The sequence below is a fragment of the Populus trichocarpa genome, chromosome 7 (assembly GCF_000002775.5).
Source record: "Populus trichocarpa isolate Nisqually-1 chromosome 7, P.trichocarpa_v4.1, whole genome shotgun sequence".
Taxonomy (NCBI): domain Eukaryota; kingdom Viridiplantae; phylum Streptophyta; class Magnoliopsida; order Malpighiales; family Salicaceae; genus Populus; species Populus trichocarpa.
The window spans coordinates 15,142,184-15,166,472 of record NC_037291.2 but is presented as its reverse complement, the minus strand read 5'-3'; the positions used below and the strand labels follow the sequence as shown (position 1 = coordinate 15,166,472).

Genomic DNA, 24,289 nt, shown 5'->3' with positions numbered 1-24,289 from the left:
AACCCGAGACCTGACATAAGAAACAACGGTGTCGTTTCATTAACTTCCTAAAACACTCTAAAACCTCTGTGGACCGCTAGACTCTGAGATCTCTCCAAAGAACAGGAAAAAATGGCTCTATGGAGCAGAGCTCGCACAGCTTCTTCTTCACTCTTCAACAGGGTCCTTCAACATCCCAACAACATCAACAACAGCAGCAGCAACATCACCAATACCACTGCTTTTCTCCGCCTTTTCTCCGCCAGTACTACTTTTTTTCTTTCTTTCACTCTCAGTTATTAAATCCCAGGTTTTCTTATATCAGATTCATCTTCTTTCTTTACTTTTTTTTTGTTTAAAATTCCATTTTTTTTGGCTTGATTGATGAGAATGAAAAGTGGGTTTTGTTATTTGTGGAGGGGGATGGGAAAAGGAGTAAACTTTGTGGTGTGAAAATGGTTGACATGTTGAGTTAAGGGCATAGAGAAAGATGAGGTTTTTGAGGTTTTGTATGCTGAGAAATTAATGAATCAAAATGGGAGCTGAATTGATTTGCATCTAATTGGTGCTTTGGTAAATGCCAAAGGGGAAAATAGACAACACCCGTTCTGGTTAAGTCTTTATTAAGCTTATTGAAGAGAGGAGTTTGTTTTCTTTTCGTTTTTAGTAGGTAGTTTTCGGAGAAGGGAAATGGATGAGGGGTTGAAAAAGAAGCAAACTTCGTGGTGTTATTATGGTGACTTAGCGAATTGAGGCATGGAAAAAGATGGGATTTTTTTAGGATATTTGCTGTCTGGTTTATGAGAAATGGAAGAAGGGAAATGGGAATTGAAAGAGTGTATAATTTTATTAAGCTTATTGAAGAGAGGGCTTTCTTTTTAATAGGTAGCTTTTGGATTTACAAGTATCTTAACATTAGTGCCAATTATACGCCTTCTTGCTAATGTGCCGTTCAAGTTGAACTCAAAATATGTAACTAACATTATTTCAGTCAAAAGAGCAGATGGATGGAAAATTGTAAAAATTGAGATGACGTTGTTAATTAAAAAAAGGTCTTTTTAAGAACGTATCAAGGAATAAAGGGAACTGGAAAGTTTGTTGTTATTGATTTTGCAGTCTTGCTTCTTTTCAAAAAGAGGAAAAATATAATAAGGCTGTCATGATGGATCGATATCTTTGTTTCTTATGATGTGTTATTATTAGCATAAATGAGATCATTTTTTTTTTTTCTTCTTACGATAGATGTAGCTGGAAATGCTAATTCACTGCGTGGGGACATGATGAAACAACTTCTGCATCTCGATATCAATTCGCAAATTGGAAGTTGCATGCCTCTTGGTGCTATGCGTATTGGAACGATAATACATAACATTGAGTTGAACCCCGGTCAAGGTGGCAAGATGGTTCGAGCTGCAGGTACTAGTGCAAAGATTCTGAAAGAGCCATCACCAACCATCACTGTGGTGCAGCTGCCTTCAGGTGTTGTGAAAAAGATCGATTCAAGGTGTCGGGCTACAATTGGCATTGTTTCGAACCCCAGCCACAAGGATCGAAAGCTTAGGAAGGCTGGACAGAGCCGGTGGTTGGGTCGAAGACCAACAGTTAGAGGAGTGGCAATGAATCCAGTAGATCATCCTCATGGTGGCGGTGAGGGTCGGAGCAAAAGTAGTGGGTCCTTGGGAAGGGTGTCCCAAACACCATGGGGCAAGCCAACTAAAGGTGGGTACAAGACTGGTCCACTCAAGCGCAGAAAGTAGTTTTGCAGCCATCTTCTTTGTTTGGTTCGTTTATTTGGCATGCAGCTTTGAACATTCAAATGCTGGTAGTTCTTGTGATTTATCATCAAGAAAGTGTTTTAAGGCAAGAATTTCTATGTCCATCAAATTATTTACTGCCATAAATCTAGATTATTTTGTTCAGTATAGAACACGGATGATAGAGAGTGCTTCATGCATGCAGCTGCAAATTTGTCCCTATTGTTTGCTGTTTGAACCTATCAATCTTGTGAACTGTTTTCTATGGATACTAGATTCACTGTTCAAATTATGTCTCAGTCTTTGGGCAGTCCTTTAATTTGAGAAGTTTGAATTGTTCAGTAAGCGACGATAAGCATTGTTTGTTCCGTGTAAATAAAATGATTGCAGAAGATCTTTTGTCAGCTATGATAATTCAATCCTTTTTTTTTTAAGTTTGAAACTTTTCCTGTTTTGAGACATTTGACAAACTTCCTTGTTTTGATTTAATTTTGTTTTGAGATTTTTTTGATGCATGATTTGGATTATACATCAAATGATATTTTGGAAGTTGATCTTTTGTTAGAGACACTTGACTGTAAGATGGTAGTCTAAAAATTGTATGGAAGTTGGATTGTCATGGTGCGTGATGCCCAAGAGACTCCGTCCGGTCTCCATATCGGTTCATGATCCTGATCTTCAACCATTAAGATTGAAATGCGAAAATAAAATTGAGGTAAGTGCCTAGATTCGAAACTCTGAGATGCAGCTAACAGCATGGGAGCTTTAGAAAACAGGAAAGCATTGCTCTCTGTTCCACTATCCATCCACTACCATACCATGCTGGCCATCGTGTGCTTGTCTGAAACAAAAGTCTCTCAAGAGTTGAGCTCTAATGCCATTAGTCGATGAGTCATTAATCTCTTCAAATGTTTTAACAGGTCTTCATTATTGAGACTGATTGAAATCTCTTTCTTCAGCTGAACTGACATAATGTTTGTCGTATATTTCTGTCAATATAAACAAAACCAAACATGCACTTGGATATGATTCTGCTTTTCTCACTGGTATCTTCATAAAAATCAAATGGAGAGGTTTGCATGGCGTGAATCATTCTTTACCATTCATTGTATACAACCAGGCTTCATTCCTGTACGGATTCTTCAGCAATGGATTCCTACATTCATGTCTTACTCCTTCCATGAATAATGCCAAGTAAGATGGCATTAAAGCCTCCTATCTTTCAACTATAGTTATAAAATTCAACCGACAAATTAATCTAGTGACTGGTTGACCTGGAGCTTTGCTTGAGTTGGATTTTACTTCAAATTATTATTTTTTATTATCTTTTTTGAAAAATCCATGAGTGAAGAACCACTTGGCTTTGTGACTTGAGGATTCCAAATCAGCCATGAGCGACTCGATAACTCTAACTCAGTGAACAACATGCGTGTTATTTGGTTTTGCAATATATTATATATGAGGCTAGTAGTATTATTTTACATGCTTTAAGATTTTAGTTTAATTGGGGATTTAAAGTATCGTTTTTTAAATCGAAAAAAAATCAAAATATCAGATATTTCATGTAATTTTTTTTATCAAAATGTTTTTTTAAAGTTTATTTTAAAGAGACCAGATCCAAAATAACGTGTCATCTCGAATGTTAACTTGCACAAATCCCAAACTTAAATAGACCAGATCCAAATTAGGTTTTCAGCTGAACACGGGAGTTGTACAACTAGCATGTCGGCAAGCATCAACCAATGCTCAAATTGCAAATTTATTAAATCTCTAATTGATTTGATGGAAGAACACTCAGGAAAAGGATTTCCAATTATATTATAAATCACAAATCATGAGACGTAAGGCACTATAATGTTTTACCGAGTCCTGGCATTATAGAGAGATGGATAATCTTGTCTCGCGGACGAAAGGGACAAGCATTGAATATAATGTTTGAGGAGGTGCGTGCATGTTGCCTCCTCCACATACGAGGCTTCTCCATGGTGTCGTGGCATGTCCATGAAGACTTTGCTAGTCTCTGAGCTTTCACCACTGCCTTGTCAAGCGGTCTGTCTCACTGTATCTGTCTTATCAGCCACTTGCTAGCTCGAATCTTCTCCCGCTTTAGCATCCATGGAGTTGTGAAACAAGACAACGTGAGAATTGGCCTTTACCCAAGATTCAAGGTGCCACTTATCATTAGTTTTCTGCTACTTTCTTACCGCTTATCACATTTTATTCTTATTTAATTATATTAAATCTTATATCACACCACCTATAATAGATTTTCTTGGAATTATTGTCTTGGTTTCAAAGATGTTAGACTCGGTCCAAGAACCGATTAAAAAAACATTTAACAACTATGATTTTTTTTTTTATAAAAAAATAAACTAATGATGACCAAGTCATTTTAGTAACTCATGATGATAAATTGAAAGATATCACTTCACTCTTTTGCCGCGTCCAACACGCCCAACTCATATACAGCCCACAGACAGGCGGTACCCCTAACCACAATTCAGAAACATATATATATATATATATATATATATATATAGACACACACACACAGAGTATAAGTAACAGGTTTATCGTCCACAAAATCCTCTCCCCCTCTCTTTCCCCTTCCATCTATCTCGGATCTCATTCTCTTTTCATCTTCCTCCAACCCATCCTCCTTTCTCAGCAAGGTATCGAGAGTGTTTCCTCATCGCTCTCGATCCCTCAAGCAAGCATGGAAGGACTTGCGAACCAACTAAAGCGAGGAATCTCACGTCAGTTTTCGACAGGATCATTGAAGTCACTTAGCAGGCAATTCTCACGACAATCTTCCCTCGATCCTAGGAGGAATAACTTGAGGTTTAGCTTTGGAAGACAGTCTTCTTTGGATCCAATACGGAGAAGTCCACTTCATGATCATGCACAGTTGAGTGTACCGGAGAATCTGGATTCCACAATGCATTTGTTATTCATGGCGAGTAGAGGAGACGTTAAAGGAGTTGAAGATTTGTTGGATGAAGGTGTTGATGTTAATAGTATCGATTTGGATGGAAGAACTGCTCTGCATATTGCAGCTTGTGAAGGTCATGTTGAAGTTGTTAAGCTTCTTTTGAGTCGCAGGGCTAATATCGATGCTCGTGATCGATGGGGCAGCACGGTAATATATTAGTATTCTCTAATCAGTTTGCGCAAAAAATAGCAGGCCACCGTGCCGAATTGGCTTGGTATCCAAGCTAAAACAAACGGAATAATGAGAAGTTACATTTTCATAGCCTCGCTCCAAGTGTTATATTACTTGATTTTGTTATGTTTTAGTTTGTGAAATTTGGGTTTTTTTGTGTGTGCTGATAGGTGTGTGCCGATGCCAAGTATTATGGGAATGTTGAAGTTTATAACATTTTGAAGGCAAGAGGAGCTAAAGCCCCGGTAAAAATGTCCAGATATTTCTTTGATTTTCCTAAATCTTCTGTTTATGTTTGAGATTTGGTGTTTACGTATATGGGATTATTTCAGAAAACCACCAGGAAGACACCTATGGCTGTGGCAAATCCTCGAGAAATTCCAGAGTATGAGCTTAACCCATTGGAACTTCAAGTCCGAAAAGCTGATGGCATTGCAAAGGCATGGTCCTACTCCCCTTCAATTTCAGTAATTTGTGCTTGTAATGACAACTTTTTTTCGTCATCTGTTAGCTCTTAATGATGCTTGAAAAGAAATCTTGTTTGGTTTATTGTAGTTTAGTTGGTAGTTGGTAGATGATCTTGTGGAATCAAAGCTAGGTAAACCAACATAGAGTTTGATTGGCAGATCCTCTGTTCCTTAACAAAAGCAAATAAAGAGGTGTAACCTCAATAACATCAAGTTCTTAACTTATGTTGTTTACTATTTCCTGTGATGTTCTGCCATGATTACAAGTCTGTAACTTCTATAACAGGGAATGTATCAAGTTGCTAAATGGAATGGTACTAAGGTTGCCGTGAAGATACTTGAAAAGGAACGATGTGCAGACCCTGAGAGCATGTAGGTGATCCCTTTCCTCTTTTTTTTTTTTTTTTTTCTGGTTTCGGAATCAAGTCTTGAATTTTGATTCATCTTGAATAACCATTCTTCCATGCTCACTCGTGCTCTTAGTATGATATCAACCATGGCGGCTGGTATTTCGAGTTGGTTTTTAAAGAAATAGAGGTTCATGCATGTTTACTTGTGACTGTTCTGATTAAACTGCCTGGTTAGATTGCCTTTGACTGACAAATGAATGCATATGCTTGAGATAGAGCACGGGCAGTTCAGAATTTCATGTCATTTCACATAATTAAACTTGTTTTACGCTGCTTGAATTGCTTTGCACTCTGCTGATTGTGGCTAAGTAATTTGGGTTCTAAGACATGGAGGGTTTTTTACCCCTAATGTTTCTTTATCCCTTTTTGGCATTGAATGACAGAAATTCTTTCAAACATGAGCTAACCTTATTAGAAAAAGTTCGACATCCGAATTTGATTCAGTTTGTTGGAGCTGTGACCCAAAATTTTCCCTTGATGATTGTAGCAGAATATCATTCAAAAGTAAGCATACTTCTCCTCCTCCTCCCTCCTGTGTTCACAGATATATGTACAACTAAGACTCAGTGCTTTCTTTCTGTAGTTTTAACTGTATTGATTCTATATTTCAGGGTGACCTAGCAAGTTATCTTCAGAAGAAAGGGCGGTTTCCCCCATCTAAAGCTTTGAGACTTGCTCTTGATATTGCTAGGCAAGTTTGAATTCTTGAATAAAAAAACTTTGCTTGTTCAATTACCGAATTCTGTATTTGTCCCTGAAATACACAGCACAGATCATGTCCACAAGTGCAGAGAGATTAGTTAAGAATGCTTCCAATAGATGATAGTCCTATTTTACATTCCTCTAAAGAAGTCTCTATCTTTTCCATTTTTAAGATGTGTTGGTTGGTGTTCTGTTATCAGGGGCATAAACTACCTACACGAATGCAAGCCATATCCGATCATCCATTGCGATTTAAAGCCAAGGTAAGACAACAAATGCAGAAGTTAAAGTGATGTGTAAATTGCAAGCTGGTTTGTGGTTCCTAAGATGTACTGTTCTGTAATATTGGAAATTTTGGTAAGGTGCCAGAAATATTTTGCTGGATGATGGTGGTCTATTGAAGGTAGCTGGATTTGGTTTGATACGGTTGTCAAACATTTCACCTGACAAAGCCAAAGTAGCTCCAGGGACTATTATTGACCATTCAAGTAAGTCTTTTTTACAATATTCAATGTTGTCTAGGGTGTTCTTGTAAGGATGAAACATAAAACATACAGAATATGCTCACAGCAGTAGTGATTCCTTGCTGTTTTTTCAGCATTCTTTCAAGAGTAGAACTCTCTTCCATCTCATTATGCGTTGCGAACAGCGAGCAACTTTGAAGTTATTACTCTTGACTTGAATTTAAGTTATGGTGTTGCTTTGCAGATGTATACATGGCACCTGAGATTTATAAAGATGAAATATTTGATAGAAGCGTCGATGCATACTCTTTTGGAGTCGTTTTGTATGAGGTACTTTGCCGTCTAATTTGGCAAGCTGGCTTAGTTTCCTGTTTCCTTCACATGTATTACTGCTATTCCTTGCACAGTGGATGGTTTTAACTTGAGGATTTGAGCGCTGAGCAGGTCTTCTCCTGTATTTGTTTTTTTGTTTGAGCTTAGATGCTTGAGGGAGTGCAGCCTTTCTATCCCAAGTCTCCTGGAGAGGCTGTGAAATTGATGTGCTTAGAAAACCAGAGACCACCATTTAAGATCAAATCAAGAAGCTACCCTCCAGATTTAAGAGAGTAAGTTTGAATCCTGTCCTCAATTTTATTTTTGCAGATTGAATAGAAAGTTGTCCCACAACTAAGAATGAGTGGAAGAACCTCAAGGGAGTAGCCTAAAATTTTGTGGGAACCATCTTGATCTTCATGTAGGTTGATTGATGAATGTTGGCTTTCAGAACCTGGTGGTAGACCAACCTTTTCTGAGATCATCACAAGACTGGACAGAATCTGTTCCAACTGTTCAAAACAAGGATGGTTGAAAGATACCTTTAAGCTTCCATGGTATGCATCTCTTGCCCTGCATCTCCGAAGCAGCAATTTATAGTCTCTCCATAGACCACTGTGTCTTACCTCATCGTTCCCATTCAATGTTTAATATGATTATTGCTTACTGTGTGCAGGAAATGACACAAGGCCTTCAGATGCGTTCTGAAGAAGGAAAAACATGGAAGAAGACCGGAGATTTTCGTCGAAGAAATCAAGAGTTTCGGAGCTTCATATCACACATTGATAATCTAGGAGACAAAGGCTTGGGGATTGAAATGAAAATGAGTTGCTGCCCCTTGTTCTCATGCTTCTTTGGATGTATAATATGCGCTCCTTGCATGGATTGACATAGAAATTTTACTTCATATTTTTGGTCCACATAATTCAATGCTGTAATTTCTTTCAGCTGCTGCCAACAAATAATATGGATAGGATTAGAGAAAATAGAAAAAAAAAATCTTAAATATATCCAGTAAGGTTCGACAGTTCATGCTAGGTCCCTGATCAATAAATTATAGAATTAATCCACCAGCAATAACAATTTAGAAAGAAAAAGAAAAAAGAAACTGCCCGTCTTGTTGCTCAAGAATACACTTCTACTGAAAAATAAAAACCGGAAAAAACAAAGAATACAAAAAAGAAATATAATAAAAAATAAAAAATCCTGTCTTTTTGTTCAAGATTACGTCTTTGACTGACAACTGTCACATCTTGACACCGAACAACCAATCCTCGTACAAAATCCAACGGCATAACCTGCCACCTCACTACACAACCATGCACCCTTACCTCACACTATAACTACACCCTCCCCTGTATCCCCCTCTAAAACCCTCCTCCTCCTTGCTCCTCTCTTATTATTATTTTCTCAAAAAATTCTCTCTAGAAATGAGAAAATGGCTGCCAGAGCAATTTTCATAAGGAATAAATTGGCTTCTTACTACTTCAATCCTTCGTCAACTCGTTCTCTTCAGAGTTTCCAGTCCATCGCCGATGCACTCCACTCTTCCGATTCCCGATGTTTTAGCTGTCCGGCGAGTTACCATTTTAATTCCGACGATCGGTTGAGAGAAACAGTGAAAAAAGCCGAATGTTTTGGATTTTCTGGTGTAAGAAATGTTGGGTATTGCTTTAATGGGAGTTTGGTCGGTCCGCGTTTTGTGGATGGGAGGTTTAGGTTGGGAGATGGAATTTTAGTTCGGTATGCGTCAACGGTGGCGGTCAAGAGGTTGCCGCCGGAGTATGACAGTGATGATGAGGAGGGTAAGGAAATGGTTGGTAAGAAGAGGAAAGAGGCGTCAGCGGATGAGTGTGATCAAGCGGTGGAGGGATTGAGTTCGGCGAAGGCGAAGGCGAAGGCGAAGAGGTTGAATGAATCTATGAAAGCTGAGAAGTCGGTTTTGCAGAGAACTTGGGCTGCTCTTCTTGGTCTTGGCCCGGCTTTACGAGCTGTAGCGTCGATGAGCAGGTTGAAAACTTGATGAAAAAGGTTTCCTTTTTGTGTTGTGTTAAGTGGTGTGTTTTGTTATGTGGACTGACATCTGTGTTTTTGTGGGTTTTTAGGGAGGATTGGGCGAAGAAACTTGTGCACTGGAAGCATGAAATTGTGTCGACATTGCAGCATTATTGGTTAGGGTTTAAGCTATTGTGGGCTGATGTGAGGATTTGTTCGAGATTGTTGTTAAAACTTGCTGGTGGGAAGAGTTTGTCGAGGAGGGAGAGGCAACAGTTGACGAGAACTACTGCAGATATTTTCAGATTAGTTCCATTTGCTGTTTTTATCATTGTTCCGTTCATGGAGTTTCTGTTACCGGTGTTTTTGAAGTTGTTCCCTAACATGTTGCCATCTACATTTCAAGACAAGATGAAAGAGCAGGTATGGATTTTGGTGGGCATTGCAATTCTCTATAATTTATTTGTTGGTCAATGTTATGCTTGAGATCTTTACTGTGTCTCTAGTTTTATTGAAATGAGTACAGTGATGAAATTAGTTTATGTTAGAACAGACATGTTATGCTAATATGTATCCACAAATATTCACTTATAATAGGGATGCAAATAAATTTTGTTCACTATGAGCAATGCTGAATTTAGCTTGTTATAGATATATAAAAACATATCGAAGCTTGATTTGAGACTTGTTTAGCGAATATCCAAGTTCAAACCAGCTTTGGTCAGTTGTTTTGGCCCTCAAACATTTTTGAGGATGGGCTTGGATTAAACTTGGTACCTGGCTTGTTTATAGTTGTTAACTACTGATTGATATTGGTTGCATTCATTTGAAATTTCAAATGAAAAATAAAATAAGGATGCATGTTACTTTACCAAAGGATGCATGTTTTCTTTGCATTTTGTAAGCTTTCATGTATCCTAGTCGGATATTGAAAAAGTTTACTATAGTTCTTTCTTCATATAATTACTTAGTTTAATAACAAGGGCAACCTCAAGCTCCTTCCCTTAACAAGCTGAAGCTAGGTTTGAGAGCTAGATTTTAGGTCTGTTTGAGTTTGAAATCAACAAGCTTTAACCAACCAGGATGAACACATCAATGCTTGGCTTGGTTGGACTGGTTTTCACCCCAATTCCATATGCATATGCAACTTTGCTTGTGTTCAGGGTTTTTCTTCTTTTGCCCCCTTTAACCACACATGTTGCTCTCTTGTCAACTTAGGAAGCATTGAAAAGGAGGCTAAATGCAAGAATAGAATATGCCAAGTTTCTTCAGGATACAGTGAAAGAAATGGCTAAGGAAGTTCAGAACTCACGAAGTGGAGAAATTAAGAAAACTGCTGAAGATCTTGATGATTTTTTGAACAACGTAAGAAAATTAGCTTTAGCTTCCACTCCACAGGATAATTTGTTTACTTTTCAATTCTTTTTTTTTTTTGTTTTTAATTTATGTTCATGTTAATATTCACCACTACACGCCGCAATAATTTTGCAGGTTAGGAGAGGCTCCATTGTTTCTAATGATGAAATTTTGGGCTTTGCTAAGCTTTTCAATGATGAATTAACTTTGGACAATATCAGCAGGTTGGTGTTTTTCTTAATGTCCCTTTTATTTTAATGCATCTTATTGATTTGCTTAATACATATATTATCTGCTTGCTGAGGAACGTGCTTCTCCCTTTCCTGTATTTTCCTTCTTCCAGGCCTCGATTGGTCAATATGTGCAAATACATGGGAATCAGTCCTTTCGGAACAGATGCGTATTTGCGTTACATGCTCCGCAAAAGACTCCAGAGGTTAGCTGTTTGTTTTTTGCTCTGAACGAATGGGATGAGTGCCTGTTACCTCACTTAGGACCAAATAGATTGGGTTGACCTGAGGGGAGACAGAATGAGGGTACTCTGGCTGTGCTAAAGTGGATTCTTATTTTAGCATGGATCATGGCATAGTAAAGTTTCTAGATACTGGTGGTTAACTCAATAGTTTATTGAGCGTTCTGTATCTGGAATTTGATATTAAGAAAAATATTTGGTTGTTTTAAGTGATATGAAGAACTTAGTTGTGTTTGATTAACCTCTCTGCTTCTGTTGATTTTCACTAAAGAGATTATCCTGTTGGTTCATCAAACTATTCTGTTTCCAGGATTAAGAATGATGACAGGTTAATTCAAGCAGAGGGTGTGGAGTCTCTTTCAGAGGCTGAACTCCGTGAAGATTGTAGGGAGCGAGGCATGCTTGGATTGCTCTCAGTTGAAGAAATGCGGCAACAGGTTTTTGTGTTTAACACCTTGTTTTTTCCATTTCATTATACAGTTTTTCAGGTTTTAAACGGATGTTGATGATTTCAAGAATATGTTTGTTTGCATATCTAAAATGGCATATATAAACTTTGGGTTGGTGTATGCTTATGTTGAATTATTAACAAACCTTTTCAGTTCTATAACTCCATTGTTTCAACAATTTTTTTCCTAAAAGGGGGCGGGGGTTTGAGTTCAAGGAAACTGTTTGCTCTTAGTTTTCATTGTAAATCATCCTTACTGGTATGTGATTGAATATTACAAATTGAATATCCATGTACTGGTATGTTAACTTCTTGACTTTTCCTTTCAGCTTCATGATTGGTTGGATCTGTCTCTCAATCACTCTGTGCCATCTTCCCTTTTGATCCTTTCAAGGTGAATCCTCTCCTCTTACATTAATCCTGTTGTTTCCTCATCATTTTGTTCCACAGGAAACCTTTTCTTGTCATGTATATTTTAGCCTGTTACTCCCTCTGAGTTTTATGGCCTGTGTAACACGTGCAGGGCCTTCACTGTATCTGGAAAATTGAAACCTGAGGAAGCTGTTCGGGCAACACTATCTTCCTTACCTGATGAGGTTGTGGATACTGTTGGTGTTACTGCTTTACCATCTGAAGATTCTGTTTCAGAAAGAAGAAGGAAACTGGAATACCTTGAGATGCAGGAAGAAATGATCAAGGTTGAAAATTGGCTGCAGTTTACTTCATATAGTTAGCAGCATAAGAGCTTTTATTTCTTCATAAATTTGTGGCCATTGATATTTCTTTTGAAGTGCCTAAGCTTTTTCTCAATTGATAACTTATAGGAGGAAGAAGAGGACGAGGAAGAAGAGCGTGCCAGAATGAAAGAGTCTAAAGTTAGTGAAGAGGATGTAGCTTTGAAAGAGATGACCCTGTCAACAGCAAGAGAAGCGCAAGAAATGGCTAGAGCAAGTACATTGGAGAAACAAGAGCATCTCTGTGAACTTAGTCGTGCGTTGGCTGTTTTAGCTTCAGCATCTGTAAGTATTGTCATGCTACTAAGTTTTAGTGGTCAAGGTTTTGCTATTTGTTTCTTTCCATCATAGTTTTGGTGATCTTCAATGTAGTTTTTCAATTCTATATTCTACTATTCTTGCAGTCAGTAAGCAGAGAGCGTGAGGAGTTCCTGGGCCTTGTCAACAAGGAGGTACTATAAACCTTGAGTATCTAATGTCTTATGGTTTTATTGATTTGCAATTTCTGGTATGTGTGTCTATTATTTTTCATCTATTTGCTTGAGAAATCAAGTGAACTGTGTGGTCCATAGTCTTTCTTACCTATAGGTCATGGAAATGTGAGCTGGATTTGTAACAGCATGATCACTCAGCTCTTCTTTTGATCATTTTATGTTTTCAGATAGAACTTTATAATAGCATGGTAGAAAAAGAGGGAAATGATGGTGAAAAGGAGGCTGTTAAGGCATATAGAGCTGCCCGAGAGGAAACTGATCGAGCTTCTGAAGCGGATGAACGAGATGAGGTTTCTTCTGCACTAATAGAAAGGGTAATGCTCTCAGATTACTTTACTAGTTGAGCTCAAATCTACATTTTGTAAAATCTTTCTAGCTATTAACTGTTATGCTGCCTTTTGTTTTTAAGGTTGATGGCATGCTCCAAAATCTTGAGAAAGAAATTGATGACGTGGATGCCAAAATTGGTGATCATTGGCGAATACTCGACAGGTGCAGCAATGTTTTGTTTTTAGTTATAATGCTCTCTTTTTTTCCCTGTAGGTGCTTTGAATGCTTGCATTTTATTTTATGATAAAGTCTAAAAAACTTAATTATGTGTAATGGGCACAGTCTATAGAGGCCCCATCAATTCAAGGTCATTGAATGTAGTTCTAAATGAACTTAGCATTCACCATTCATGACTTAGTGAACCTGAAGTAGCCAAGAGGTAGTCTGTTGAACTAGTATTAGGTGATAGACTGGGGTGGGCAGGTCATTGAATGTAGTTCAAAATGAACTTAGCATTCACAATTCATGACTTCTTGCACCTGAAGTAGCCAAGAGGTAGTCTGTTGAACTAGCATTAGGTGATAGACTGGAGTGGGCCTAAGGAATGTCTCAGAAATGAGTGTTGTTGACTAGTATGCAGCAGAGGGATGCAAATACAGGGAATAAGATGGTTTATGAACTCCATCCGGTGATTGCACTCACATCCAGTAATCTTACTTGTATGCAGGGATTATGATGGGAAAGTTACTCCTGAGGAGGTGGCAGCTGCTGCGATGTACTTGAAGGATACATTAGGCAAGGAAGGCATCCAAGAACTCATCAGCAATCTTTCCAAAGATAGAGGTCGGCTAGTCATTCTATTTTTTGTTTATGCTTTTATCATTTTGAATGTGGCTGCATGTTTCAACATTCATCTCTTTCTTCTTATGAGAGGATTAATGCATTCGTTCTCTTGTGCTCAGCTCCTACATGCAAACTGGTTTTGGTTCTAAGAAGCCACATCTTATTTTGTGTAATTATAAAAGACATCTTATCATTTTTCCTCTTTTTACCACGCCACAAGAAAAAATATTTCTTCGCCGCTAAAGCAAACAAGTTATACCTCTTATTTACCAAGAACCTAGTCAACAGATAATTTTCTCAATCCAATTGGGTGTTTTGAGTTGCTTGTGGAAATCTATCAAGGGTCAGAAAATTAACATGATGCTTTTCTTCTACCTTGTAGTTTTTCTCTGCTTCTTGTCATTTTGTTGCGCATTTGCTAAATTTAGTATTGTTTTCTTTTTTACCTCGTATAACTGATACCGAGATCATTTTCAATCGAACAGATGGAAAGATTCTTGTGGAAGACATTGTCAAATTAGGCAGTTGGACGGAAGATGCCAAAGCAACTGAAGAGAGGGAGATGTAAAAAAAATTTCCTTCAAATTCTTTCCTGCTGTTGTCTGGATAGTACCCTACCTGACGAATAGTTTATTTAACGATAAAATGGCATGCCATCTAATGTGATTAGGACCCGTAGAAGAGTTTTTGAGCAATTTTTTTGACGTGGGGCTATTTTCCTGACCCATATCTGTTAGGGTCATATATATACAAGTAACCTTGGTTTTCCCAGCTCATTGATAAAGCTGGACATGCTTGCTAGTGCTGTAAAAGTGAATTCTGATGAATATATAAAAGATATAGGTACACAGTACAGAACAAGAAATCGATATATTGGGTGTGACAGTTATATCTCGTGCCTTTGGAAATAAAATGCTCTGTGCAATTCAGATTGAGAAATCATGCTTTTGCATATGGTGGATGTGTAATCAAGTTTATGATTGAGGCAAACTACATCAGCTAAATAAGATGCATTTTCAAAGTTTTAAGGCCATGCATATGTATGCTTTCACACTTTTGAATCTTTGGTTTCATGCAACTTCCTTGCAAGTTCTGCTGCAAATTCTGTAATATTCTTATCAGAGCTTCCGCCTTCATCTACTGCTGTTTTAGCTAGTTTCATCCATTTCTCAGAGTTCCTTCTTATCTTATTCCCTCTTTCACCTTCCATGACTTCCCTTATACACCCTTCTACCTCTTCTTTAGTGACAATCCCCTATTCATTTGCCTTCACTCTAACGCCTACATGCCAAACATCGGCAATGCACTTTGCATTTGTTGGTTGATCAGTCCAGTGTGGCATTGCCACCATTGGCACTCCTAAGCTCAACGCCTCGAGTGTTAAGTTCCACCCACAATGAGTCATGAAGCAACCAACAGACTTGTGAGCCAGAACCTCTAGCTGCGGGCTCCAGGTCACAAGCAGAGATTTCTTTGATGACTTCTCCACAAAGTTGCTTGGAAGTTTTTTCCTTTCCGATTCTCTGACTACCCACAAGAAGCAGCAGTCACTCCTCTTTAGCCCCCAAGCAATTTCTGCCATTTGCTCGTCTCCCAGTGCAGCCATGCTTCCAAATGACACATAAACCACTGAGCCAGTTTCCTTTGAATCTAGCCACTCATTGCAACCGTCCGGATTGGGTTTGAAGAGGCTGGGACCGTACTCTTTATCGTCCTCCAGCTGCTTGTCCAAGTAAAATGATGGGATCAATGGTCCTATTGGCTTTATTGACCTTTGGCTTGCCAGCCAGTTTACCGCCTGATGGAAATCAACAAAATTTTGAGTGCCACAGAAGTAAAAGGAGCATACTTTGAAAATATGGTATCATCTTATGAACAAAGAATTTAAATAGGAATTTGAAGCATTGCTGCTCTCGTATATGTTGCTTTGCTTGTCAATCAATTGTTGACTAGTTGCTTGTTTGATTGCACATTTGTTTGCTTTGTTAAATTTATATATGTACTAAGATCAAGACATGCATTTCATATATAGAGGAGATCTTTAGTGGTACCTCTTCCTCCAGGGTGCTGGAAGTGTTGACAAAGATCCAATCAGCTTCCCTGAAATTCGAAAACTGACCGACCACATGGTTCAGTAGAAATGAATATTCTGATTCTGAATCCATACCTTGCACGAATGATGGTAGATCGGTAATCTCTAGTGGTGAAAGTGCTGGCAAACGTGAAACTGTTACCAGCAACTTCTCTGGTGGAATCTTTAGCTGCATCTCATGAACGTTGTAGTAGACATTGTCAACAGCACATGACTGTGAAGAGCGAAGCCCCAGTGAGGCCAAGCTGTCTAGCTGTGTCTAGAAGCCAAGGCAAGTGGGAGTCATACAGAAGGCAACTTATTGGATGCCCAGAAGAATTGTTTAGTTCTGCAACGAGTTCTGGCAATTTTCGTGTCACCGTAGCTCGGAATTGTTTTGAGTAGTCATCTGAGGAAAGCTTGCCTTCATAACTAACAAAATCTACGGTCACAACTTCGACGGAGCAAAGTCGGCGGGTATGCTTGGTCACCATGCTCGAGAAGATCACTATTGTGACGTGGAGTCCTTTGGAGGCAAGGCGCTTGGAGAATTGCATCATAGGGTTAATGTGACCTTGAGCAGGAATGGGTAGGGCCAGTACATGACTCTTACTCTTTCTTTCTTGCTTCTCCATTAATTTCTCTAACCAAACCCTGTCTATTTGCCCTTCACTCTCCTGAGTAGAACTACTACTTCATATATATATATATATATATATATATATATATATATATATATATATATATATATATATATATATGTGAAACAGTTGTGTGTGGTTTGAAGAAACAATCAAATGGAACTGTGATTAGATAAGGCAGGCTACGTATTGGCATACGAATGCATATGGTGACTTTTGACTTGTCTCCATATGTAGGCCGCCTCGAAAAGTGGTTTGTTTATCATTAAAAATGGTTAGAAAATTTAGCTTTTTTTGAAAAGTGTTTTTTATTTTTATTTTAGGTGAATATATTTTTTAGAAGGTGTAAAAATTCAAAAATATTTTATTATTTGTTGATTATATTAAATTTAGTTTTTTATATATATTTTTTTTATTTTTTTTTAATTTCAATACCTAGAATTTGATTTTATTAAATTGTTTTTATGTCTCATTCTTTTGATTATTATTTATTTATTTATTATTATTATTTTTAATTATTATTTATCTATTAGATTTAGTTGCTATTCTTTTTATTATTATTTATTTTATTTGAAATATTTTATAAAATTAATTTTTTTTCTAACTCATCTCCTTTAAATTTTTTATTTTTATTTGTTAGTTTTGATCTTTATTCTTTTAAAAAGTTATTTTCCAGTTTTTTTTGTAAGGTATAAAAATACTAAAAAATATTTTTTAATTTATTTTTTATAATAATATCAAACATGAAAAAATAATTTAAAAACCCAATCTCTAGGGTTAAATATCTAAGATTATTTATCATACTAAAATATTAAAGCATCCCAATCCTTCTCTGAATCTTATCACAATAAAACATCACAGCTTTGCTCTGACATGCAACTGGATCGGTATTGATAGACTTTAATTAATTGATGTTATTAGACCTTTGATTTTGCTGGCTGGCTACTCTTTGGAGTTTTTGGTGTTACTTGGAACTGTGTTTTAAATAGTTTTGAATAATATTTGATGAAAATAATTTTTTTTGTTTAATGTTTTTAAATGATTTTAATATAATAATATCAAAAATAATTTTTTAAAAATAAAAAAAATATTATTTTAATTTATTTTTTAGAAAAACATATTTTAAAAAATAACCATTATCATTTCTAAACACCGTCTAAGAATGCTCATTTCTCCTGGCATTGTTCAATAATGCGGTTTAACAAGTATTTCAAACTACTTTTTATTTTAATAATATTTTTCAATTTACACTACATTATCAAACAAATAAATTAAATTATCTTCTACTTACTGTCGGGACCCTGAAGTTTGCATGCTAGAGACTTTACAGGGAAGAATTATAGCTTGAATTGTACCTGTTCGACCCCCATTTTTCTCTCTTATTGGCCCGCTTCTTTCTTTCTTTTTTAATCGTCTTGGAAAGTTCAAAATGAAGATTCCCTTTCTTTCTCTTTTCGTTGGGCTTATCTGCAAGCATTTAGAAAATGGCTTTAATTAATTATATCTTAATGAATAAAATCTTCGCTATCGATATAAGAAAGTAAAAGGAGCATACTTTGAAAGAATGGTATCATCTTATGAACACCGAAAACGGAATTTAAATAGGAATTTGAAGCATTTTTGCTCTCGTATATGTTTCTTTGCTTGTCAATCAGCTGTTGACTGCTTGCTTGCTTGCTTGATCGCACACTCGTTTGCTTTGTTGTCTCCGGCTTCCTTGGACGAAGAACTTATCGGATGCTGTCGGGGAAACTGAGTAGGAAGCGGTGAATCAATGCATGAGACTTGCTTAAGATAAAAGTTAGAGAGGCTAATTAATAACCAAATTCATGCAAGAGGTGAAACCTGTTGGAAGTCAAACACGAGTGGTATATATCAACACAGCAATGTAAAGAATAAAAATAAATTACGAGGAAAGTATATTTTTATTAAATGTTTTTTTAAAAGCCTTTTTGTACTTATTTTTTTTTATTTTTACCTTCTATATATTACTTATGGACTTTTATTATTCCACGCAAAATTTTAATGAGTGTTTACTTGAACACTTTCTGTACAATTCTTTTTTAAATTTTATTTTTCATTTTCATTTTAATTTCTCGGAATTATTTTCTCATTCTAGAGATATTTATTTTAAATTCTTCTTATTCTTTTATCCATATAAATCCGTTATCAATTTTATTGTCGTTATAAATTTTAAATTAAAATTCACAATTAATCTCATTTTAACTTCAATAATATCTTTAAATTCTTTTGTGGAGGTAATCTCTTCTATTACATGCCTTATATTTTATTATTTTTATTATTTTTATCCCAAACTTTCATTACTCTTCAAAACTTTACTACTTTTGGTTCTATTTTTTACACGCGGGGGTTCACAATTTGTTTTTAATTAACAAGTTATTAGGGAAGTCAGTTTAAGTTTGCTTTGTTCATATTCAGATTATAAGTTATCTGACGTTATCTTCGTTTCTTTTCTTTTCAATGTTTAGCCGTGTTCTTAATTACTAAATCAATTGCTTAATAAAATTCTAGTTGTGCATATTCTCCGATCATTTGTGTGCTCTCCTAGGCAATCACGCACGTTTGTACAGCAAACCCGGACCTTTGCTGAAGCTCTCTCTGTTACAAAGCATCCAAAGAAGACGGTGGTGTATGAGTCTTTCCCCCATGACAAGGAATGGCTTCTGAGAAGTTTAGTGGGATATATAGCCACATACGTGGAATATGCTCACCTGAGCATATGGTTCTAAAAAATGTCAAGCAGGCAGCTGGCTTTCGTTTTCAGGGAGCAAGTCAAGCAATCATCACCTTTACAAATAGAGAATCTATGGAGAAAGAGCAGACAAATGGATCTTTTGTATGGGAAACATCATTCTCTCATCTGAAACCATGGAAAAAGGGAGCAAAAGCTATAGACAGATTTGTGTGGGTGTCTATACTAGGACTACCTCTAATAGGTTGAAACCGCAGATGTATTGAATCCATTGTTGAGTACGCAGGGAAGATGGTTGGATACAATATTACCAGCATGAGCCAAGGCTCTCTCACGGGAGTAAAAGTGTTGATGTGCACAACATCTTTTGTGACTTTAAATGAACGTGTTTTGCTGGTTCTAGATGGCGATAAATTTGAAATCTCAATCATGGAAATGAAGCCAGATTTTAGACCCCTGCTTACCACAATCAAACATTCAATAGATGCAACATGCACTCAAACATTAGATGAAGAGTCATGCAGCGAATTTGCAGTTTCAGACGAGGCTACGGCAGCGGGCACAAAGTTTCCTGACCCTGGCGGTGACTGTTGTGCAACGGATATTACTTTAACAGAGCAACAAAAGGCGAATACGAAGAGCGATTTCTTTCTCATACTCTGTCAAGGGCACACTGGATCAACAAACAGCCTGGACAACACTGACACAATTTTCAAAACCGCCAGACTTTTTCCTGAAACTGAGGTAACACATAACCTCCAGACGAAAGATCAGCAATTGCATGTTGCTACATATCAGCCGCCTTCTGCAGTGCCACACTATGACAAGTAAGGAAAAACACGCAAGAGGTAGCTGATAGTGATAGTAACACAGATGCCTCAGCAGATTCAATTACAGGAGTGGGCCTCGACAAAAAAGGCATCACAGGCCATTCAAATTCTCAGGTGAAAGGAACAAGGCTATTGATCCAAGTGTATTAGGGCTTAACACTTCTTCAGCCCAGGTTTCAAGCCCCTCCTCCAAAATAGCGAGAACCTTGAATTTAGACCAAAACCAATTGCAGAACTTCTTTTCTGCTTTCATACGTGACCTGGCAGAACCCCAAGAAGTGGTAGAAATGGAACTAAAGGAAAGAAAAAAGAAGAAGCTCAGACGAATCAGAAGACTTGGCCCAAAATCTTCATACAGAAAAGGGAAGAAAGTGATGAAAGATAAACCTGCTTTGGCGCACGATGACATATCAGAGGTTGTACCTGAGTTAATTGCCACTTTTGTAACTGACTCTTACAGAAACACATCTCTGAAAGACACCGGCTCATCCCCTGTTACTAAATCAACTGCTGATAAAAATGAAGATATAACCTCTAACCATGCATCCATTGATGAAGAGGCCAGTGATCCACAGGTCTGTTTACCAGCCCCTTTGAGCTTTCAATGCAGTCAGCAGGCCTCCTCAGAAGCGGTCAAGGAAAACACCAGGGATGTTAGAAGCAAAACAAGGAAAAAGAAATTGTTGCAAGCTAGTGGTAGTGTAGCTAACACTACTAAGAAAGGTGGTTCTTCTGATTCCCTCAATTCAGGAATTAAACAAGGAAATGTTCGGTTCCAGACAGCCTGCAAGAATAATCAAGCTAATGGTTTTGACAGAGAAAAAGAGACTCGGGAAATGTTATATGATGCAGCGACTCTAGGCTTGGGAAACATCCCTGGTGTTTTAATGCAAGCTTCCTCATTATTTTAATGCAAGCTTTTTACACAGAGAATTTTGATTTTAGTGAAGCTGGTTTCATCAGGATCAATCAAATTGGAACTTTTTCTAAACATCTTTTCAAAAAGAAATCAATTCCATTCTGTCGTCATTCTTCTTTTTATACAAACAAAAACACCCATACATTGAATGAATTCATGGAAGCAAGCTGACGTGTTAATAACAAAAAAAAAAAAAGGAACATACCTGGAAAGATGATGGTACTGCTCTTGAAGAAAAGGAAAAATATTTGTTTCACCAATAAAATCCACAAGAGACCAGCAATAGCTGTTAATTTCAGCTTGGCATTTTTTTTTTGTTCAACTCCAACCCCTCTATACTCCTCCCTCTTTTCAAATTTTCTCTCTTTTTTTTTCCCCTTCCTTCTCCCCCCTTACAATTTTGGGGACGAAGAACTAGCTGCCTACTGATTACTCATTTCAATGTTGACAACTATCTATCATCCAACGATAGATATTTAATATACAGGTGGCTTATTTTATAGCATATTGCATGTGGCAAAGGCCAAAAAAGCAACGACTTCTGCTCGTAGAAATGGATATATATGAAACACCCGATGCAATGGGCTGCGTTCAATTTTATTTTCTCCCATTTAGGATTTTTGTCTAATAAACACACTCAAAATGCAAACATTTACTGTTTGTTTGGTAATATAGTAATTTTTATAGTTATAATTTAAAAAGAATTTATAAATTATAATTTAAAAACTATCCAATTGAACACAGTTATACCTCTTATTTACCAAGCACCTAGTCAACAGATAATTTTCTCAATCCAATTGGGTGTTTTGAGTTTCTTATGGAAATCTATCAAGGGTCAGAAATTTAACATGATTCTTTTCTTCTACCTTTTATTTTTTCTCTGCTTCTTGTCATTTTGTTGAGCATTTGATAAATTTAGTATTGTTTTCTTTTTTACCATGTATAACTGATACTTAGATCATTTTCCATCGAACAGATGGAAAGAATCTTGTGGAAGACATTGTCAAATTAGGCAGGTGGACGGAAGATGCCAAAGCAACTGAAGAGAGGGAGATGTAAAAAAATCTTCCTTCAAATTCTTTCCTGCTGTTGTCTGGATAGTACTCTACCTGACGAATAGTTTATTTAACGATAAAATGGCATGCCATCTAATGTGATTAGGATCCGTAGATGAGTTTTTGAGCAATTTTGTTTGACGTGGGGCTATATACCTGACCCCTATCTGTTAGGGTCATATATATAAGAGTAACCTTGGTTTTCCCAGCTCGTTGATAAAGCTGGACATGCTTGCTAGTGCTGTAAAAGTGAATTCTGATAAATATATAAATGATATAGGTACACAGTACAGAACAAGAAATCGATATATTGGGTGTGACAGTTATATCTCGTGCCTCTGGAAATAAAATACTCTGTGCAAGTTTATTCTTCAGATTGAGAAATCATGCCTTTCATATGGTGTTGATCTAGTTGAATTAGGTGGGGATGTGTAATCAAGTTTATGATTGAGGCAAACTACATCAGCTAAATAACATGCATTTTCAAGTTTTAAGGCCGTGCATATGTAGGCTTTCACACTTTTGAATCTTTGGTTTCATGGAACTTCCTTGCAAGTTCTGCTGCAAATTCCGTAATATTCTTATCAGAGCTTCCGCCTTCATCTACTGCTGTTTTGGCTAGTTTCATCCATTTCTCAGAGTTCCTTCTCATCTCATTCCCTCTTTCACCTTCCATCACTTCCCTTATACACCCTTCTACCTCTTCTTTTGTGACAATCCCCTTTTCATTTTCCTTCACTCTAACCCCTACATGCCAAACATCGGCAATGCACTTTGCATTTGTTGGTTGATCAGTCCAGTGTGGCATTGCCACCATTGGCACTCCTAAGCTCAATGCCTCGAGTGTTGAGTTCCACCCACAATGAGTCATGAAGCAACCGACAGACTTGTGAGCCAGAACCTCTAGCTGCGGGCTCCAGGTCACAATCAGACCCTTCTCTGATGACTCCTCCACAAAGTTGGTTGGAAGTTTTTTCCTTTCCGATTCTCTGACTACCCACAAGAAGCAGCAGTCACTCCTCTTTAGGCCCCAAGCAATTTCTGCCATTTGCTCCTTTGGAGGAGTGGACCGTAGTCATGGTCAAACCACTTTGCAGACAAGGAAGGAACAAACGTGGTAACCAAGTTTACAAAGCTTGGAGGCTACTCAATTTATTTTTCTTTATTTTTTAACGCTACACTACATTTTTTTTATATAAGTCTAGGCGTCATCGTTGATAATTGGATGGGATTATTAGAAGGCATTAGATTTAATGAGTCAAGGAACTCCTGTAGTAATCAAGAACGGAACAAAGATTACAAACATGTATATTAAGCATTTATTAATATAAAATTAAAGTCCTAGTATATATATTAACAATAAAAATAAATAAGTTTAAATTAAAACAAAAAATTACTTGTTGAAACACTTTAAAGCAATGAAATTTTTGATGTTATTAAGGATGAATCTTTTGTCATCAAAATTTTATTGCTATGCACTTGTACTGTCATAACCCAATTTTTGACCATTTTTATTTTTATTATTATTATTTTATTTACTGAAAAGGATAAAAATGATGATAAAAAAAATAATAATAATGATGAAAAACAAGTAAAAATGAAATAAATGAAGAATGAATTAAAATTTGGGTTAAGGGCAACATGATTGGAAGTTTTAGGGTTTAATTAAACTTTGGAATTAATCTAATTAAGCTTGGAATTAATTTAATTAATTAAGTCAAGGGTTTAATTGAAGAATGGATAAGTTTTGAGACTTAATTAAGCTTGGAATTAATTTGATTAATCCAATTAAGGTTTTAATTGGAGAATTGATAAGTTTTGAGACTTAATTAAGCTTGGAATTAATTTAATTAATCCAATCAGGGGCTTAATTGAAGAAATAGCAAAGTTTGGGGTTAATTGGGGGCACGATTGCAACAGATTAAAGTCCAAGGATTAGTTTGTAAAAAACGCCGAAATACAGAGGTCCAATTACAATTTATCCAGGGGCTTGATTACACGATTTCAGAACTTCAGTGACTGGATTGCAAATGGCCATTCCCATCACACAAACGGCGCCGTTTCTAGAAATCAGCCGTCGCCTTCTTCGTCTCCTTCCACAGGAACGGTTTCTGCAGTAATGGCGTTGAAGCCGTTTCAATTGTAGAGGTGCTTGGCATTCTCTGGCTATAAAGCCAGAGAAGATGAGAGAGCGCGG

General features: G+C 37.0%; 4 protein-coding genes and 1 pseudogene across 7 annotated transcripts; 3 read left to right on the top strand and 2 right to left on the bottom strand.

Moving 5' to 3' along the window:
• The first annotated feature begins 40 nt into the window (after positions 1 to 40).
• Positions 41 to 2,032, top strand: LOC18100829 (60S ribosomal protein L2, mitochondrial). Its single transcript, XM_006380203.3, has 2 exons — positions 41 to 244; positions 1,222 to 2,032. The coding sequence occupies exons 1-2, from the start codon at positions 112 to 114 to the stop codon at positions 1,734 to 1,736; spliced, it is 648 nt and encodes a 215-aa protein (XP_006380265.1). The 5' UTR covers positions 41 to 111; the 3' UTR covers positions 1,737 to 2,032.
• A 2,246-nt stretch (positions 2,033 to 4,278) lies between these two features.
• Positions 4,279 to 8,198, top strand: LOC18100830 (integrin-linked protein kinase 1). The gene is made up of 12 exons (XM_006380204.3): positions 4,279 to 4,872; positions 5,067 to 5,141; positions 5,229 to 5,336; positions 5,650 to 5,735; positions 6,157 to 6,277; positions 6,385 to 6,464; positions 6,676 to 6,738; positions 6,845 to 6,963; positions 7,184 to 7,269; positions 7,420 to 7,544; positions 7,677 to 7,808; positions 7,928 to 8,198. Exons 1-12 carry the CDS (start codon positions 4,450 to 4,452, stop codon positions 7,932 to 7,934), a joined length of 1,425 nt encoding a protein of 474 aa, XP_006380266.1. The 5' UTR covers positions 4,279 to 4,449; the 3' UTR covers positions 7,935 to 8,198.
• Positions 8,199 to 8,330: 132 nt separating this feature from the next.
• LOC7459936 (uncharacterized) lies at positions 8,331 to 22,466 on the top strand. Of its 4 annotated transcripts, XR_008059673.1 has the most exons (15): positions 8,331 to 9,261; positions 9,357 to 9,669; positions 10,465 to 10,611; positions 10,738 to 10,826; positions 10,946 to 11,038; positions 11,385 to 11,511; positions 11,852 to 11,916; positions 12,046 to 12,220; positions 12,347 to 12,541; positions 12,661 to 12,708; positions 12,918 to 13,064; positions 13,160 to 13,242; positions 13,748 to 13,863; positions 14,349 to 14,706; positions 22,373 to 22,466. XR_008059673.1 is itself a non-coding variant. In XM_052454401.1 (14 exons), the coding sequence occupies exons 1-14, from the start codon at positions 8,690 to 8,692 to the stop codon at positions 22,094 to 22,096; spliced, it is 2,253 nt and encodes a 750-aa protein (XP_052310361.1). In that variant the 5' UTR covers positions 8,331 to 8,689; the 3' UTR covers positions 22,097 to 22,466. The 4 variants fall into 4 exon arrangements, 3 of the variants coding, with proteins under 3 accessions (XP_052310361.1, XP_002309727.1, XP_024461560.1); XM_052454401.1 differs by lacking the exon at positions 14,349 to 14,706 and having other exon boundaries at positions 22,014 to 22,466; XM_002309691.4 differs by lacking the exon at positions 22,373 to 22,466 and having other exon boundaries at positions 14,349 to 14,728.
• On the bottom strand, positions 14,788 to 23,142 carry LOC18100832 (UDP-glycosyltransferase 74E2). The gene is made up of 2 exons (XM_006380207.3): positions 22,793 to 23,142; positions 14,788 to 15,097 (listed from the first exon to the last, which is right to left on the bottom strand). The coding sequence occupies exons 1-2, from the start codon at positions 23,138 to 23,140 to the stop codon at positions 14,912 to 14,914; spliced, it is 534 nt and encodes a 177-aa protein (XP_006380269.2). The 5' UTR covers positions 23,141 to 23,142; the 3' UTR covers positions 14,788 to 14,911.
• LOC18100831 (UDP-glycosyltransferase 74E1-like) lies at positions 15,002 to 16,612 on the bottom strand (annotated as a pseudogene).
• Positions 23,143 to 24,289: the final 1,147 nt, after the last annotated feature.